This window comes from Pteropus medius, unplaced genomic scaffold, assembly GCF_902729225.1.
Source record: "Pteropus medius unplaced genomic scaffold, Ma_sr-lr_union100, whole genome shotgun sequence".
Taxonomy (NCBI): Eukaryota; Metazoa; Chordata; class Mammalia; order Chiroptera; family Pteropodidae; genus Pteropus; species Pteropus medius.
This window is the reverse complement of record NW_024347855.1, coordinates 953,316-966,544: the sequence shown is the minus strand read 5'-3', so window position 1 is coordinate 966,544 and position 13,229 is coordinate 953,316. Positions and strand designations below refer to the sequence as shown.

The window sequence follows — 13,229 nt, the reverse complement described above, 5'->3', positions numbered from 1 at the left end:
ACGAGAACTGGAACAAGCCCAGGGAGCACCACTATCTAAGGGGAAATAGCTAGGGGTTGGAAGGACCAGGGCTGTGATGACTTTGGAGCTAAAGAAGGTCCTCAAGGACACCGAATGGGGACATGGGAGGAGGACATGCTAGGAGGGCACTGGCGGAGGATGGGGAGCAGGATGCAGGAGAAAGGCGGCGAGGACAAGAGAGGAGGACATGGGAGAAAGACGGTGTCTGGCCGGGCCCACGGGTGTGGGGGCAACTAAGTGGCCACAGTGTCCAGCTTTTCCTGCTATGGGAGGCTTTGCTGAGACAACTGCTGAGCAGTGACACCTGCCTCACCAAGGCCAGGTGGTGAGGAAAAGCCTTAGCAAATAAGGACGCGCCCTGTGAATCAAGGATGGCTCCTCCCACTTTGTCAGACAGCAGAAGGTGACTGGAGAGCATGCGGCACTTTCGTTCTGTTCTATTTTAAAGTTATACAACTGTTTTTCTAAGGTCCAAGAGGATACCATTTTGCCCATGAGACTATTTGATGTCTTGGTTAGCTTTTCTTCCATCTCTGTATGAGGAAGTATAAATGCCGTATTCCCATAAATCTTTGAGCTCTGCTGATCAGGAGTTGGGGTGCAGCTGGACACAGAGGAGCCCACACACCTCAGGCTGGAGGTTTCTGGGCTGGGCCAACTTGTAATAGTCCTTTACAAGTTATATATGCTTACAGTATGTTATTGCCTATACTATGTGCTACACAATGCTGCATTTCCTAAAATAAATAAACAAGCCCTATCTAAAGGGAAGTATAATGTCTATCATTTCTTTCCAGCTAAGGAAGCCCTTGTGTGGGAGAGACTGGACCTTAGTCTTCTCTGAGAGAGTCCTTCGGAATGAGTGAAAGAAAGGGCGACTGGAGCTGGCGAGGCCGAACCCCAAGCCTGCGCTTTCCCAGACGTGCGACTCCCTTTCTGGCACAGCCCTGATGCACCCCTGGGATTGTCCACCAGAGCAGCTCACCGAGAGCCCTAAGTCAGACGTTAGCAGTCCCTCCCAGACACAGGGCACACGTGAGCTTTCCTCCACAGAGGAGCAGGCCTGGTGGCACCCAGATCAGCTGACTTCCTCTGCGTGGGTGCAGGTGGCCTCTGGTCCAAATGCAAGTGAGCAGTGTGGCTGCCATCCGCTTCCTGATAACATATCCTGCTGCTTAATGTGACGTGGGCATCTGCCATGTGCCGAGAGACACAAGATCCGGCCCACAGAGAGACTACAGTGGGACAGAGTGGGGAACATGGGGGAGAAATCAGATATGTGGTTAGGTGGGTGTCGCCGTAGCCTTTCCCTCTGCCACATGGCACCTCTCATCCTTGTATTTAAAAATGACGTCTCTTCTTGTGAAAGAGCTTCAGGTCTGATAACATCTTTCTCAGGATAGTCATCTTCTTTGGCTATTACTCACTCGAAGTACATCCACCACCATGCTAGATGCCGAGGTGCCCTTGGCACCTGGAGTCCTGCCCAGTGTCACGGGTTGGGGTGGGGGGCTCGCCAGGGGCAGGAGGGCAGAGCCAGACTTGGGCCATCGTGGCCTCCATAGGAGGCCAGGTCTCAGCCATCCCTGAGCATGTTTCAGGAAATGGCTGTACTCAGCATGGCGGGGACCTACCTGTGCTGTGAGCTGGGGGACCTGGGAGAGGGGTGATGCAGGTGAAGGCCAGCCACAGGAGAAGCTTCACTGGAGGAGCTTGCTACCCGATCTGCTTAAAAGTCCCAAGTTTCTCAGTCCTGGGGTCATGCTGTAAGAGTTATCCTTGCAGAATACGTCTGCCAGCGTCGGTGGGAGAGGCCGAGGAGGAGCCACTGGAAAGAAAATGATTGGAATTATCCAGCAAAGACCAGGTTAGAACCAGAGCCATGTGACAAGAATGAAGAGGGAAAATGTGGATTGGGGTGTATGTCAGCTACTGCTGCAGTGACAAGTGTCCTCAGAAGTGTGAGCGTGCATGATTTGATGGCCTCGACTTGAGTTCTTTGCCCAGGGCCCAGGCAGGGAGTGAAGTGTGTCTGCAACATTACACGCTGATGGCAGATGCAGGAACAGAACCTGCAATGCCTATGAATGTTCTGCTCAGTGCCGGCCCCTATGCGTGGGCCAAAACCAGTCTCTCATGCAGCCTAAAAGTCGTCTTCTCCAGGTGTGTCAGCTCCAGCACTGAACTCAAGCACCGGGTGTCCTAAGCCCCTGGGTGTCTGCCTGCTCAAAATCTGGCCCACAGTCGAGCAGCCTCTTATCACCTGAGAGCTTGTTAGAATCTCAGCGCCACCTCCCCCTCCCTACAAAATTAAAACCTGCATTTCAATGTGCTCCCCAGGGATCCCCACCCATGGCAGCATCCTTCCTTATTACATCTTCCATATTTTCTTAGTCCCCACCCCCCCAGGAGGGGAGCTCTGTGGTCAGAGCCACTGAGGCTCTGCTGGCACACATGAATATGCATGTACACACACAGCTTTCAGAGGAGCTCACAGACAGACAGACATGGAAGAGCAGCATCACGCAGCCACCTAAGTGCGCTGCTCTACAGCACTGCCTCCATCCCCAGTGAGGTGTCTTGGGGCCAGAAGGTCCATACCCTCCCCTAGGTTCCTGGCAGGCTTAGTGGACTGACAGCAGCTAAGCACGGGGCTCCTGCAGGGAGGGTCTGGACGGGCGACGCTGGGCTGGAGCTGCTGCCGCAGGAGTCTCCGTGCCGCTGGAGTCTCAACAGTTAACTGTCCTCGGGCAGAATAAGCGAGCTGAGGAAAGCTCCTGCTTCAGGGACAGCAAACCTGAGGCCCTGGGGGAGCGGGCCAGGCAGGCGTTCCTGCACAGCCGCAGGGGTCTGAGCCCCCTCTGCGCCGTGGGCGGCCAGCCCAAAGATGGAGCCTTGCAGCCTTCCTTTGTGCTCAGGTCGCCGCCTCCTGACGCCGGCGCGTTGGCAGGCGACAGCATGACCTTAAGCCTCATCTCCTTGCTGTCGCAGGACATCTCCGGGCTGTGGCTCCTCCTGAAGACGAGCACAGGTGCGTCTGGCCTGCGCTTACGGTGCCTGCTGTGAATTGGTGGTGCTCAGGGAAAGAGAGGCCAGGGGACCGTCTGGGGATGGCTTAGCATGTCACCCACGTAGCGAGCTGCAGAGACCAGCCGGGCTCTGTCGGGCCTTATAAGAAAGATCCAGGCTGGAGTGGTGCCCGGGGAGGTAGAAGCAGGAGTCCTGCTCCTCGGGGTGGGGGCGTGTCTAGCGTCTCTGGCCGGTTTGGGGCTCCGGCCACCTGGCCTCCTTCCCTGCCTCGGGGTGTCCCTGCTCTTGGAATAAAGGTGCACCACCACCACGCTCACCCTGGAAGCTGGAATGAACCCTCGTGGGGCTCCTTTGTTCCAGCTTTCCTATAGACGTGCCTGTGGTGCGCAGGAAGGGAGCCCCAGAGCCTGGTGGGTGCGAGGATGGCCCCTGGCAGTGACTCCTGGATCGTGCTGTCCCACGACTCTCTGTGCACAGAGCATACCAATAAAGGGTACTCTGGGTGGCAGGGCTCAGGACTGGACTGTTTGAGCCTGTGGACAGTGAGGGGCCCATTCTGGGGTGGTTCTATGTGATCCTCATTTGTCATCCCTGCTCCCACGTCTGTTGGATAGTAGACACTTCTGACACGGCCCCTGTGGAGACCGAGAACAAAGACCCTGGAGAAGGGAACTCGTCCTGGGCCTGAGCAGAGGGATAGCATGGGTTTCCTTGTTTCGTTTCTAAGGATGGATTAGTACTCGTTTTGAAGTCATTCGTCATCAGTACGTTTTCCAGCGGGTGCTTCTGCCAAGGATTGACGAATAATTCATAAAATAAGTATTTTTATAAATTTTAATGAATTGGTTCAACCTTAGCCATCAGTGGCACATGGCATCTGAAATTTCCAATTTTATGATGAAGGGACTAGATGTGTGAGTAATGGCTGAGCACTTGAATCTCCCCAACGCATACGATTTGGAGGATTGTGTATGCTTGCTTAGATGGCCGCGTTGAAAATCTCAGTCACTCATTTTTAAACCCGGAACGTAGCACTTGTACGTATAATGAGAAGTGATTGATTTCATATCTGAAGTCAGTATCACAGTGACAATGCTGGAAGTATCCCTAAAAAGAATGCTTTCTCAGAACGTAGCTATTGTTTGGAATTTTAGAAATTTCGCAAACATGTAGCACTTTCTATGAAGTCTACCAGATGTTTTTTTTACCATCCAATGACCACATGGACTTTATTGTGGGGAAATTTTTCAGTATGGCCGTATGTAACCATTTTAGATGTCCATTTGTTCTCCTAACTAAATACTAGTTATAATTCTTATAACTTTCCCTTAAAAATTCTTAGCATTTTTCTAACACATACTCTATTTTTTTTAAGGTAAATGTGGTTTCGAATAGATGTCCTGAGGGAGTCTGGTGTAATTAAGGAGTTGGAGGGCTTTCTCCCCAGTTTCTAGAAACAATTTGCTATTTTCCTACCAAAAAAGAAGCATTTGCTAGATTTATGAAGAGTTGTCTGTTAGTGCCTGTGACAGTAAATCTTTCTTTCAGTGATACCGTGGCATACTTCCAGAGGTGGGACACTTTTCTAGGGCTGTTCAGAGGTTTGCGTAACTGGATACTGACTTTCCTTAGCACCTGCTGTTTACAAACAAGGTCTTGTGCCTCTCCTTTAGTCACTTCTGTTCAGGCTGGAAAGGGAGGGAGCCAGGTGAGAGGTTTGGTACCTGGCCTGTCAGAAGCTGGGCCCAGAGCAAACTAATAATTAGATGAGAGTAATGTGAGGGAGACCTCAGGCTTGCTCACTGTGTCCAAGGCCACCAAGAACTTGAGCTGGGTAAGATGGCAAGTTTGAGCCACAGTCTCATTCCAGGCTCAGATGTCTCCTGTCTTCTCACTCATGAAATCAATGAGGTTGACAGATGTACATGACCTGCCACCCCAAACCCTAACCCTTTAACCTCTTTATTACACACCTCCTCCATCCCTCTTCTCTCTATCTCTCTGTCATGTCTCTCTCTGTCTCTCTGTCTCTCTGTCTCTGTCTCTCTCTCCATCTTGTCTCTCTCTATCTCTCTGTCATGTCTCTCTCTGTCTCTCTCTGTCTTTCTCTCTCTCTCTCTCTCTCTGACTCTCTTCTCTCTGCCTCTCTCTCACATGCTGCATCTCTTTCCTTGTCTCCTGTTTGTACATGAGCAAGGCAAGGGCTCTGAGGCAGCATCCATGAAGTGCCTGTGCCCCTGCTCTGCTCTGTGCAACCCATCTGGCTAGCAGGAACCCTGTCACAGGGGCCACCTGTGTGAAGCTTAGGATGAGACGAACATACCCTCCTATCATCCTCTTTGCCCCAGCAGCCCGACCTTCTCTACGCTGTGTGTCATTGTTTATGTTTGATGGAAATGTTTCGAGGAAGGCTAAAGCAACTTGTTTGTTTTTTAGATTTATAGAATAATTGTTACTTAATGGAAATAAATGTGCGCACCTACAATTTAGGGAAGAATTTTGGAGAGCTTCTGAAGTTCCTGGAAGGAACTTGGGGCTGGTGTTGGTGATAGGAACCTCTGTCCTTCTTCGTATGGTATGTTCTGTGTGCACTGCTTTCTGAGAGCAGATCTGGCTGGAAGAACACGTGAGCACCTGCCCCAGCGTGCCTTCTGCCTCTCTGAGCCAGGAAAAAAATGACATCTATAAACATTGTTTACATTGATTTCCCTGACCTTGGCGTTATTGTTTTTAATGTTGACAAAATGATTGTTTTAGAATGAGTAAGAAAAGAAAAGAAGGTATCACAAAAATCTCCTCTATTTCCAAATAGCAATGGGCTCCTAGGGGAGCATGTGCATGATATTTGTGTGTGTGGTGTGTCTGTGTGTGTACTGTATGTGGTGTGTGTGGTATTTGTACATAGTGTGTGTATGTGTTGCATGTATGTGAGACGTGTAAACCATACTTGCTACTTCAAAGGCAGCAGAGATGCTGACACCTCAGAACATGAAATTGTGGAACTCTGGGGGGACAGGTGTGCAGGGACTTTGGCTAAGCTCCACAAGGGACCCAGCAGGTAGCCGCTATGACATGCCCTTGGGGGCCCAGCATGGCAGGAAGCTCAGCCCAAAACCAAAGTGAGAGTGGCCATCACGTTGTCTCATACACCGCTCAGGGGCTGGTATTATTTGTTTTCACTGCAATCCAAGCGTAGCAGCTTCTGAAGAGGGAATGAGACATTGGTTTACCTGTGAAGGGCACACACGCGTTGGTGGTTGTCAGACAGAATGGCGCTAGTGTTCTTCCCTGCTTTCTTCTCCCTCCCATCCTCCCGGCCCCTGGAAGCCTGCTCAGGTTCTCTCCTGCGGCAATTCGTCTTCTGTTTGGCTGCCTAGGGCTTCCTCCCCATGGAGAGATCAGGCCAGCGTGAGCCCAGGGGAGCCCTTGGACCTGCCACATTGGGCGGCTCCACTCCCTATCATCTCTTGGGGGACTGGAATCTCCCAGGGGCTTTCTTCTCTGGACCCTGTCCTGACCCCTGTGGACAGCTTGTTTTGACCCCTGCTGGCTGGACTGCAGGCAAGGTGTGCAGGAAGGCTCCACCTGGTGTAGATTAAACACAAACAAACAGCACAATCGGCAGATTCAGGTTCTGCCTAATTGGGCGCCAAGAGGAGGTGCTCAGAGGAGGAGCAAAGCCCCTGCAGGGACATTGTCACCTGGGCAGTGAGCAAAACAGCTGGGCTTTGCGAAGGTCTGCCTGTACTGTGCGTAAGATCTGCTCTTTTCTCCAGGGGCTTGCTTCAGTGGGCAAGTGTAGTTAAGTGGCAGCTTCACTGAATTAGCCATATTCTCTCTGGTATGTGGTCCCAAGGAGAAAACATTTGGAAGTACGACTTAGTTCCTACGTCACTTATTAATGTTTAGTACATTGAAAGAATAGTACGTTAAATGGCATCTGGGGCCCGGGAGAGGAAGAGACATCTCACTGTCCGTCTGGCATTCCAAGGCTGGATCATGCACTGGCACCCCTTTCCCACAGAGAGGTCCCAACTCCATTTGCAGGGGCACACCAGAGTTTGGGAGTTTCTTGGGGACCATGGAGAATGCTGGCTCTGCGACGGGTTAGCCGAGTCGGTTCTGCCCAGCTCCACTGTGACCTCGGCCAGAAACGCGTGATAATGTCATGTCTGTGGGCTTTTCGGGGCCTCATGAGCTGATCCCAGTGAAATATCAAGCCCAATCTTAGGACTGGGCAGGAAGTTCATGAAGAGGAATGTAATCAATAGTAAAAAGCCCGCTGGTATCTCATGCTAAGACTCCCAGTACGAATCCTCAGATCAATACATGAGTTTGGAGAGGGCTTCAGTCAACAGAAGCTGAGCGTGTACCCTCCTGGTCCCACTGGTCTTCCTTCCATATACCTGGCCCAGCTGCCTGCCCAGCTTTCCGCTAGCTTGGCAGATGCCTGGTGGGTCTCTGTGAATAACCCTTGCCCATCCCAGCCTGCTCTGGACACTGAAAATGGACCACACATAGTAGCGTGTAATAAATTCAAACCCTGACGTGCCTAAGAGGCCTCCCTGGGCCCTACCACACCCTGGCCCCACCCCAGCACTCATCTTGTTCTGCAGGTCTCATCACGGGCTGCTTCTCCAGAGAGGCCTCTGCAGGGGAAGCTCAGTGACATCCTTCGCCTGTGCTGTGGAGTTATAGGGCTGACTGTCAGCCATTTGTCCCTACTGAGCCACTTGGTTTAAGGCAGAGGCCAGGACGTAACTCGCTCTTAGGTATATGGCCTCGGAGTTCTGGTTTAGCTAGGACTTTGCTATGATGCTTTGTGGTATGGTGTGATTTGATGACTCTAAAAGCAAATAATGCTCTTATTAGCTTTATGATTGCCTCTATCTCCCCTGATATTTGTACATCAAAATAGGTCTGGTGTTAATAATGCCAACATCAAGTTTCAGATTTGCTGCTACAGAAAACTGTCTAAAGACGTGTGTTTTCCCAAAGCGTGACAAAGGGACCATGTTTAACCTTCCTTTCAAGGCCCCCGGCACTTCTCATTTTGGCAGCAATGTGAACAAGCAGGTTCCCCAAGTCCCATAACTGGCTCCTCTTTAGCCATGTGTGTGGCATTTGTGGGGGGCCAGCAGTGAGCTCTAGGTCCCTGCTCCCGCCTGCGCATGAGGACGCCTTCCTGCCCTGCTCCCCAGCTACTCAGAGCAAGAACTTTTGAAATAGTCTCAGTCCCGTCACTTTGGTTTCCAAACCCATGCGCTTGTACACTTAGCCCCATAGTCATGGAAGCAACTCAGCCCTCCACTAAATAACAGAAATGAGACTCTTGGCACGGGACCATCAAACTGAAAAGTTCCCATGAAGTTCCCTGTTGTCTTCCATCCTTGGTTGAATCATATTCTCCCTTCGGTGCCATCTGAGCAGAGAATCAGAGTGGCCTGTGGCTGGGACAAGCATGGGCTGTGGGAGGTTCTTGGAGAAGTGAGGGCTGGCTTGAAACTATGTGGGTTGGCCAGGTCAGTGTTCTAGGAAAGACAGAGCATATGACAGTGGACTGTTTGGAGCCACTATGGTACGGGTGCAAAGGGGGCCCTCACCTGTGGCACGAGGGTCCTTTCTCGGTTCTCTGTGGGGCCTAAGGCCCCTTGGTCCAGTTGGGCTCCCCCAAGGTGACGCACCCACCTTGATCCTAGGGGTGGGCCTGACCATTGAGCACTCAGCCCAGGAACCCAGCTCCAGGACTCCAGGGGAGCTCAGTATTGAAAAACCGAGGAGTAAGTAATATAGCATCTTAGAGGCCGGCTCCCATGGGCACCTTCTCCCCTCTGCATCCCCAGCCCAGCTCCCTCTTGTCTGCATACAGCTCAGGGGAGACCGTGGGCTGGAACACTGCAGCCCCGAGCAGACTGACACAGCCCTGAGAGCTTGAGGCCATTGGAGGCAGGGTTGTGCTTTCGTCTGCACCTGCTGCAGGGCCTGACCTAGTGTCCACACGTGGCAGCTGCTCTGTCACCATCTGCATAGTGCTGGATGCCAAGTGCAAGACAGACCTGCATTTAACGTTGCTGCGTGGGTCCTTGTTTGTGCCCATTTCTCTGATTGCCTTTGTAGGCCTTTAAAACAAAGACGGAAACTGTGAGCTCAGGAAGTAACAGCCCAGCTGAAGGGGGCATTCACAATGACTGCTCAGGGAAGAGTTTATAAATGAGACGGTTTAGTAGAAACAATCAGGCCACACAGCTCCCTTGCCTTCTCTCGCATTGAACACCGCAGCTCCTGTGCCGTGGGAAGCCGCGCCCTGCTGCATCCAGCCTTCCTCCTCAGTGTGCCCTGTCCTGACTGCTGGGAAGACGCCCGTCAGTTTGGACTCCTCCGGCGAACAGGCCTTGATGGTGCTGCAGCTGGATGACCTTCCGGCACCTCCACAGACCTCAGTTGCCCAGCCAGCATGAGTTTGAGTCCAGGCTCTCCCACCTCCACAGCCTGAGCTGCCGTTGGGGGTCCCCGACCTCAACCTTCTTTGTTACTAAAACAGGCTGAGGAAGCCCCACCCCTCGGGGTCCTTACCGGATAGAGTGAGCTCACAGAAGTGCTTCCAGCAGCACTGCCATGTTGTCCCCCGAAGTCTCGCCCATTTCCAGCAGCCGCAGGGAGGCGCCCGTTCATGGCTGGTCCGGGAGGCCAACGGACAGGGTCTCGCCCACCCAGCAAGCAGAAATGAAGCTGCTGAGCTGAAAAAGGAGCAAAGATCTGGGGACCTTCAAGGTCTAGAGAACATGGCCATGTTCCTCCTAAACCCAACCTCAGTTCTGCCCCAGCATGTGACAGCTATGTCCCTAACTCAGACTCTTTACAAGTGCCGGCTCCCTCAACTTTGAATGCAGAAACTTTGCTTTCAAAGGCCCCTTCGAATGCTTCCAAACAGAAAGGCAGAACTGAAACCACATCGAACACAGGAGGGTGGAGCTATCCAGCTAGGAGACTGGCCTCAGGAGACCCTGACTACTACCCAGGACGGCAAAGGGGAAGCAAGGACCCCTCAGCTACTCAGCACCCAGCCGCATCCAGGCCCTAACTCCTTTCATGACCCCAGGCCATGCTGGGCACTGAGCAGGAAGGCCCCAAGGAAAAAGTTGGCTGCGTGAAACCCTGTTGTCATTTGGATCTCTTCCTGCCCCTCCCACGGGACAGGTCTTTGGACCTATGTCCATCAGCCAGCCAGCTATTCCAGGATATAGCAGCTGATATGTTCTCCCACCCAGCACGGCAGGCGGCAGGTCAGTGTGAGCCTGCTCAGTGGCCATCAGAGCAAGACCAACTGGCGTTAGAAGGCTGAGGCCCAAGAGCTGGAGGGCTCAGTGATGGACGGGAAGAGGGGAAAGAGGGGGAAAGAGAGACAGAGAGAAGCTTGCACATCTGCACAGCTCAGCAAGGACTGGCCCTTCCTCCTGGAGCCTGGGATGCCTTTGGGATGTCAAAGACCCTTGGGGTCTGTGCTCTGTGAGAATGCTCCTTGCAGGTGAACAGGCTGGATCTCGCCCGCTTGCCTGCTCAGTGGCCATTATGCAGTGAATGCCCTGTGCAGCTGTGCACAGCTCCTTGCCTGCTTCCGTGACCTAGAATGTACGCCCCGGAGCTCGGTGCCTCAAACACGCGCAGATCCCGAAGTCCCCTTGTTGAATGATCTCTCTATGGGCAGTCCAGGCCTGTGATGGTATGGCTAAAGCTGAGACCTCCCCGCCCCCCCATAGGAACTGTGACCAGAGACAGCAGAGCCAACCTTTCCTGCAGGAAAGGCAGGGAGCTGAGAGAGGAGAGGGATGGCCAAGGTCTCCAAACTCTGGAAGGACCTGCCTCCCTAGTCCCATACTCCTGTGAGAGGAAGCCCACCCAGCCTTCGTGTGGCTTCCAGATAGCGAATTGTTGGACGTTTTGGTCTCAACTGTGAATAATTGACTTTCCACTGGGAATAATTGACTAAAGATTGCAAAAAGCTTTGTGTTAGGTTATTTATCATATTAGAAATTAAAAATGAAATTTTAAAAATATTAACTTACAGAAAAATAACAATGACAAATCCATTATGGTAGCATAATTAACATTTTTAAATGAAAAATAACGACATTACCCAGATGGAGCAAATGCGTGAGAGGAATAGCATCGTCCTGCATTTTGCACGTGTCCTTAGTCTCTGACAGGACGGGAGTTGCCTGGGCTCGCCACCATGCCCCTGCAGCTCGCTGGTGCTGGTGCTGTGCTGTTTGTGAGGGCTGAAAAACCCCACACACTCATGAAAGGACCAGGGAGGGGGAAGGCAGAGGTCTCAGCGGTATTACGAAAGTGGTTTCCCCTGAGGAGCCCTTGGCTGGATTGAAATGGATTTTCTTGAAAAGCAAACCAAAGTCAAAGTGCAGTGGCGACGTGACGGTGGCGCACACTGTCCATCCCCAGGTGTCAGTAACCTTTAAATACCCACCACGTGCCAGACGCTAGGCTGTAAGTGTTCGCTGAGTGCACAAGACACCCTGGCAGCTAGATGCCGTGATTATCCCAATTTTACAAAGAAGCTAGCTCAGAGAGGGTAAGCAACCTGCCCAAGGCCACACAGCCCTGACTGCCCCCAAAGTGCTGGCATACTTCCTGGGAAACCAGGGGTCCCTATGATAAAAGGTTATTCAGCAAAGTAAAATGCAGCCTCTGAGCTTCAGACACTCATTAAAGCAACTCAGAGGATTGCACAGAGGCGAGAGCAGTTCTGCAGACAGCATGTCTTTGTGAACCTTGGGGACAATGTGCAGTCAGTGTTCAGGTTTAAAGACATTTATAGTTAACTCGCTTGTTTCTGTCCCGCTGGCTTTCTGGAAGGTGGGGCCCCCACTCCGAGCTGCAACAACAGCAGTCCACCGGCTTGGCGAGGCGACCCTTCTTCACTGACAGCGACAGCGTTCTCCTCTCTGTCCTGAGCATGGAGAGTCTATTACAGATCTTAAATCAGAATTCTGCTTAGACTCTAAAGATGAAGAATTGATACCAAATTATGAGGAGATGATTTTACAATGCCTCTGTTGATTGCTAAATATTATTTCTGTGACCATTAATGCAAGGGTAAGAGACTCTCAAAATCAAATGTCACAGCGAGGACCCTACGATTTGCTGCCATGTAATCTGAGTCACGTGAGAAAGGCACCAGCAGCCCAGCTTCTCCTTGTTTTGTTACTCCGAGCTCTTCTCTGCGGCTGTCTGTAAAGCCCAGCTTCTCCCCGCTCTGAGCATCTCTATTTGCTAAGCCCCACTCCCTGAGAGTCAGGCACCTGATGCTGCCTCAGAGTAGCTGGCACTCTTGCCCCTCCCTTTTTTGAACTGGTTTAACTAGAATCACTCTGTCACTGCTGTGTGGCCTCAGGCGAGTCACTTGACTTCTCTGTGCCTTTGTTTGCTCATCTGAAAAATGAGATAATAGTATTCCCACTTCTTGGTTTGTTGCAACAATTAAATGCATTAATACGTAAAAAGTATTTGAGTAATAGTATGAAAATTTAGTACTGCGACTGCTATGTCTACTACAATTAAAATTTTTCTATGTGAAGCAGTTAAAACGTAATTTAGTTGCTCCAGACAGACTATAAGTTTAAGAAATTCTTACGCTTCTCTTGTACTTTCCCTTACGCCAACTAGTCATAGTGTAGATGTTGAAGACATACTTTCTTTCTTGATTGATTTAAGACCGTAGTGGGGGTTTTTGTGTTTGTTTTCTTTTTTTCTTTTTTACTTTAATCTGTGCTATTGGTTCTGTGAGTGCTTGTTTGGAATTTCATTGAAAACTTTTTCTTTGTTTTAATAAGGACTAGCTAGAGAAGCATTTCCTGAGTACATTATTTTCAACATTAATTCTGGAGGAGTTAGGAGATGTTATGCCCATCCTCACCCCCACCTCCCAAAAATCCATGACCAGTTAAGTGTAGGGGTAGCACTGCTAGCCTTCTTGGAGCCTCCGTAAAGGGAGGTTTGTCTGTGGTACCTCCCAAGTTTGTTTGACTATGGAGCCCTTCCCTCTCTGACATGGAAGAGGGCTCTGCAGAACATGTAGAAAAACGATCTGGAAGTTTGACCCCAGAGCCCCAGCTGTGGGAGTTGGGACTGCTGGAAAAACGCTCCATGCTGGTTGATGTTGG

General features: G+C 51.2%; 1 protein-coding gene across 9 annotated transcripts in view; it reads left to right on the top strand.

The window, feature by feature from the left end:
- Positions 1–13,229, top strand: part of MCF2L (MCF.2 cell line derived transforming sequence like) — a 155,613-nt gene that overhangs the window by 78,022 nt on the left and 64,362 nt on the right. The window contains exon 1 of one of the 9 annotated variants that reach the window (XM_039878791.1): positions 2,664–3,052. The exons of the other annotated variants lie outside the window; for them this stretch is intronic. Within the exon in view, the coding sequence (XP_039734725.1) occupies positions 2,980–3,052 (73 nt within the window). The 5' untranslated portion in view covers positions 2,664–2,979. Of the gene's footprint in view, positions 1–2,663; positions 3,053–13,229 lie in introns of those variants that run through there. 9 annotated transcript variants of the gene reach the window in all.